At 44.6% G+C, this 6,000-nt stretch overlaps 1 protein-coding gene across 2 annotated transcripts in view; it reads right to left on the reverse strand.

Annotated features, from left to right (window-relative positions):
* The window catches only part of LOC140499722 (nuclear receptor ROR-beta-like), a 44,278-nt gene extending 42,981 nt beyond the window's left edge, over nucleotides 1-1,297 (reverse strand). For both annotated transcript variants that reach the window (XR_011965521.1, XM_072601515.1), the window contains exon 1: nucleotides 1,057-1,297. Coding sequence is in view for 1 of the 2 variants with exons in the window: in XM_072601515.1 (XP_072457616.1) it covers nucleotides 1,057-1,297 (241 nt within the window). In the remaining variant the exon portion in view is untranslated. The remainder of the gene's footprint in view (nucleotides 1-1,056) is intronic.
* Between the last annotated feature and the right edge of the window lie 4,703 nt (nucleotides 1,298-6,000).

Consider the following 6,000-nt stretch of genomic DNA (forward strand, 5'->3'; position numbering starts at 1 on the left):
CAGAGGGTGAGGAAACTGGAAACCCCTCCTAGCAACAAACAACTTGAGCAGTGGAAAATAATTTTTTTTCTGAGAGCTGGCTCTCCTTAGGGTTGGCCTAGCACATACTGAGGGTCCTAGGCCAGGGGGAGGGCAGGGGACTGAGAGAGAGGAGAACTACAGTGACACTCTGCTTCTCTACTCTTCCTGCCTCAATCTTTCTTTTTCAGTCTCCCTCCACCCTCTCTTTCTCATCTCCTGTCCCTCTCCCTTCTCTCCCTCCTCCTCTCCCTCCCCATCTCCTTCCCCTCTCTCTGTCTCTCTCTCTGCGTCTCTGTTGTCTCTCTGTCTCTCTTTCTCTCTCTGTCTCTCTATGTATCCCTCTGTCTCTGTGTCTCTCTCTGTTTCTCTCTCTCTGTCTCTTTCTCTCTCTGTCTCTCTTTTTCTGTCTCTCTGTGTCTGTCTGTTGTCTCTCTCTCTCCCTCTGTCTCTTTCTCTCTGTCTCTCTTTCTCTGTCTCTCTCTCTCTGTTTCTCTATCTCTTTCTCTGTCTCTCTTTCCTTCCTCTCACTCCTTTCCCTTTTCTCTTCCCTATTTATTTCCTTTCCTCCTCCCCTGATTTTCTCTTCTTGATCGTTCATCCTCTGCCCTTCCCTTCCCCTCTCCCTCCTCTCACCCACTTCTTCCATCCCTCCCTCATTTTCCTCTCCCTTTCCTGAATTTCCTTCTACCTTTTTTCCCCTTCTCTTCTCCCTCCTTCCTCTACTCCTATTCTCACTTTTCTTTCTCTCCCCTCTTTCCCTCCTTTCCTCCTTATCTCTCCTTTCCTCCTACCCTCCTCTTTCCCCTTTCTGCCTGTCCTGCCTCCTTCTCTTTTCATCTCCCCTCTTTTCCTTTCTTTCTTCTCCTTCCTTCCCCTTCTTTCCCTCCTTTCTCTTCCTCTCCCTCTCAGAGTAGAACACGGTGTCCAGCCAGGCTGAGGAGATGGTGAGCTTTGAGGAGGGGCCTCCCCTCCCTGCCCAACTCCCCCCACCGCACCCCGCACATAGCCGACCCTCCCGCCGGCCAGCCTCCCTACCTCTCATGCTGCCGGCTGGCCGCTTACCGCCCCTTCTGCACAACCGACTCTTACGGACTAACTGCCGGGCAGAGAGCTGGGCCGGGGCGCACGGCTGGCTCTCGGGCTCTCTTCGGTCTCCTGGACTGTCGCTCCAGTGTCCCCCACCTCTTCCCTCCCAGAGCCCGGCCCGACCCGGCCCGGCTCGGCTCCAGGACTCTGCTAACCTACTTTCTCGGAGCAGAGGTGGCCAATGTAACATGTGGAAATTCACATGATGGGCCGGCTCCCGCCGCTCCGCCCCAGCTGTCAGCTCCGGCCCCGCCCCCGAAGCCCCCGCCTCTTCGTCTGGCCCCGCCCACCAGGTCAGTTGCCCACCCCTCCCGGCCCCGCCCACTTGCTAGGGACAGTTTAACTTTTGGTCGGCTTTCCCTTCCCTTTCCAAAGGCACCGCTGTGAGTCATCCCTAGGAACTGTGTGACTTAAAGAGGAAGAGGTCCTTAGGTCTTCTACCTCTCACATCCTACAGATGGGGAAACTGAGGTTCAGAAATGCGATGTCGGAATGAGACTGCCTGATGTCAAGCTGCTAGCGTGGGTCAGAAGTAGAACACCTTCTTTGTCTTTGGTTCCACTGAAGTCCAGCGTTCTGTCCTCTTCAGCTAGTTGCCCTTCTCAGCCAATTCCCCTGTACCACCCTTCCCCCTTAGTTCAAGCTAGACAGTCTGAATTGAAGAGGAGGCCATGTGCCCTAGAGTGAGGGGCAGGAGGCCTGCATCCTACTGCCAGCTCTGCCACTGATTATCCCTGTGTCTCTGCACAAGAAAGTCCTGTTCTCTGGACCTCAGTTTCCTCTGATGAATAAGAACTTTTATCTTAACCAGGGATGGAGAACCTGCAGCACTAGAGGACCTAGAGGGCCACTTGTGGCCTCGAGGCCTCAAGTTCCCCACCCCTGAAATTCTTGACTCTTCTGACCTCCACAGTTAGTTGATTTTTATAAATCACAAAAGGGGGAGCAGCTAGATGGCACAGTCAATGGAGCAGTGGCCCTGGAGTCAGGAAAACCTAAGTTCACATCAGACCTCAGACACTTATTAGCTGTGTGATCCTGGACAAGTCACTCAACCCCAATTACTTCCCCCAAAACAAGGGATAAATAAATAAATTGCAAAGGCTTCACAAAGAGCCAGAAGCAGGTAGATAGATATTGAGAGAATACATTGTAATCAAGAAATCTGATTCCAGGTTTGCTAGTCAGTCTCTAGATGCGAAGGCTGGGAAACATCTTTCCCTTTCCTATCTTACAAAAACCTATCCAGCTTTCTCTCTGAATGCTGTGGCTGGCTTTTCCATAATCTCTTGGCTTTTTCTAGTTGAATGTGTCTATTGGTTTCTGGAGGGGTTGTGAGTATATATGTGACCTTGAGCAAATCAGTTAACCATTCTGGGTATCATTTTCCCCCTGTGCAAAATAAAGGGATTAGATTTAGACATAACCCCTCCCAGCCCTCACATGTGAGCTATCATTCTGCATCCTCTAGGCCCATCCTAGCTCAGACATTCTACCATCCTCTAGAACTCTGATTAGGTGTGAGTTAATATTTAGGAGTCTTGCAGAGAAAAAGACTTAACAGATATTTTAAGGAGGAAGAAAGAGGAAGGGATTTAAGGGATAGTGAGGTTGGCATGAAGATGGGGAGACAATTGGATTTCTTCCTCTTTCATAAGAAATCAGGACACAGGAAATTGTTACTTCCAGATACTTCCTTCTGCCTCCTCTCCTTACCACCCCACCCCCACCCCACCCCAAGCCAGAGCAGGTGCTGTGTTCCTTCTTTGGACCACTTGATCCTCCTTGGAGAACAGAGGGTTCACTTAATCCTTCGGTCTGTGAGATTTACTGCTCTGGCCAACCCCCCAGAGTAGGATTGGGGGGTTAGATCTCAGCTCTGCTTCTTCCCCAAGCTCTCGCCAGGCTGGCCCTCTGGCCTTCCCTATCCATAGCCTTGGGGCTTTCTCACAGCTCAGCAAGACAGCATTTCCTCCTGGCCAATTCTTCTCCATCCAAATGCAGCTGGATGTTTGCCTCCCCTGAAGAAACCTTACCTGGTCTATGTCTCTTTCCTGGTGGGCCTTTTAACCCTTGGCTCCTCTTTGCACTGATGGCTCGGACTGGTACGACATTTATCTTCAGTTCTCAAAAATTCAATTAAGTTGAACAATAAGTTTTATATTCTTCTTTATACAACGTAGTATTCTAGGAGGAAAGAAAGAAAAGAAAGAAAGAAAGAAAGAAAGAAAGAAAGAAAGAAAGAAAGAAAGAAAGAAAGAAAGAAAGAAAGAAAGAAAAAGAAAGAAAAAGGAAGGAAGGAAGGAAGAAAGAAAGAAAAGAGAGAAAGAAGGAAAGAAAGAAAGAGAAGAAAAGAAGGAAGGAAAAAAGGGAAAAGAAGGGAAGGAAAGAGAGAAGGAAGGAGAGAAGGGGAGAAAGAGGAAAGAAGGAAGGAAGGAAAAGTAAAGAGAATCCCTGCACTCAAGGAGTTTCTATTCTGCTTGAAGGAGAATATAGAGATAAGTAAAGTTGTAGTACTTTAAGGAAGGATAAAGATTAGAGTTGTGATTTCGGTGCTGCAATAGATAGATCCAGAGGTCTAGAGTCAGGAAGACTTGAGTTCAAATGCAACCTCAGACACTTAATGGCAACTTAACTTCAGCATGTCTCAATTGTCCTATCTGTAAAATGGGAATCATAAATAGCACCTATCCCCCAGGGTTGTTGTGAGGATCAAATGAGATAACATTTGCAAAGTGCCTGGCACATAGCTGGTGCTAGTTATTATTATTTCATTAGACCTCTTATTCCATTAATATTCTAGGGAATTCCTGAATTAGAAGAATATGACTTCTTCAGTAACCTATAAACTTCGACCTGTGTGGAGCTGTAATGTCAAGATCCAACAGAAAATGAATCCCTGCAGGCTACATATTGTCTTAGAAAACCACAAATTAACATTATCTATGTTGTATTATACTTCTGTTTATTTTGTTAAATGTTTCCCAATTCTATTTTAATCTCGGTTGGGCTGTACTTGAGGGTTTTGCCACTGCTTGCTGCAGTGGGTGATGAGTTAGGTGCCTCTGGTGTGGAGTATTGGGAGATTAAGTGATTTGACTGGTTATGTAACTAGGATGTGTCAGAGACAGACCTTGAATGGAATCCAGCTCCGCACCCATGAAACCTTCATTACTGAGGCCAGAGCAGGCACCTGAACTGAGCCTGGAAAGGAAGCCAGGGCATTCTACCAGGATGAGACGGGGAGGGCGCACATCTTAGGCACAGGGGGCAGCCCAGGCCAAAAAACCCAGGGCGGCATATCAGAATGACAACAGTTACATAGAAAAATGAATATAAAATAGATACAAAGTAAATATGAGATAGATTAAAATGTTTTATACATCTTAAAGCACTAGTTATTATTATTAATAAATAGAAAGAAATTGGGAGGCATTAGGAACTAGGAGGGACAAAATGCCAAAATTATACTGTAAGGTTTTTTTTCTTTTTCTAGGTTGTGAGAACTGAGGCTATCTAACAAGCCCCCAACTGTGAGAAACATGCTCACCTTAAACAAAGAACACTACCTGTTGGGAAATCAGGAAAGCTTTTATTCATCTTTACGTCCATTCCCCCTGAATGGACGGGTAGCCTCCCCAGTAAGGTTACAGGATGACTACAACATGTTCAGAAAGATGGAACTTCTTAGACTGTTTTCAGAACTTTGGATCTCCCTCGACACTATCCCCTGGTCATGTGACTTTACGTTCTCTGATAGGCTTTCCCTCAAACAACTCATAGAACCTGCGTAGTTTCTGACCTCTCACCTGAGCATGCTAGGTCATGACTCTGTGGAAACAGAACTTCCTTGTTTCCCACAAATGTCAAGTCAGGTTTTTTTTGTAATTTATTTTTTCCGATTAGATATAAAGAAAATTTTTAACATTCATTTTTATTTTATTTATTATTTATTATTTTTTATTTTTTATTTTTTAACGTTTAACAATCACTGCCATACAATTGAGATTTTATCCCCACCCACACCTACCCCCCACGACTGCATACAGTTCTGTATAGGTTCTACGTATACTTTCCTATTGAGTACATTTTCACTATAGTCATGCTATATAGTCAGACTAAAATAAATGGAAGAAATCATATAACAAATCAAAACATGATACACAAAAACATACACATACACAAACATGATCTGCTACATTCTGCGAATGACTTCCATATTTCTTTCTCTGAGTGCGGAAGGCATTTTGCCTTAGAAAACCACCATTGGGATTTTTTTTGTAAGAAGTTCTTGTGTTATTACAAAATCTAAGTCTACCAGAAAAAACTCTCGCACACTGTGGTCGTTGCTGTGCATAAAGTTCTCCTGGTTCTGCTCCTTTCACTCAGCATCAGGTCATATAAGTCCTTCCAGGCCTCTCTGAAGTCTTCTTGTTCATCATTTCTTATGGCACAATAGTACTCCATTACATTCATATACCATAATTTATTCAGCCATTCCCCAATTGATGGACATCCCCTTGACTTCCAGTTTTGGGCAACTACAAAGAGTGCTGCTATAAATATTTTTGTACATGTGGGACCCTTTCCCATTTTTATGATAACATTCATTTTTAAATACAATTTTGAGTTCCAAATTTTTTTTCCCTAAGATGGTAAACAATTTGATGTTGGTTATATATGTACCATTGTGTAAAACATATTTCCATATTACGATACTTTAAAATTTTAAGAAAAGGAGGAAGAGGTATAGAAGGCATACATTGCAGACATGGAGGACATCCCATGTAAAGGCAAGTAATAGCTAGCATTTATACAGTGCCTTAAGGTTTACCAGGCACTTTGCAAATATCATCTCACTTGATCCTCACAACAACCTTAGGACAAAGGTGT

Source organism: Notamacropus eugenii, chromosome 4, assembly GCF_028372415.1.
Source record: "Notamacropus eugenii isolate mMacEug1 chromosome 4, mMacEug1.pri_v2, whole genome shotgun sequence".
NCBI lineage: Eukaryota > Metazoa > Chordata > Mammalia > Diprotodontia > Macropodidae > Notamacropus > Notamacropus eugenii.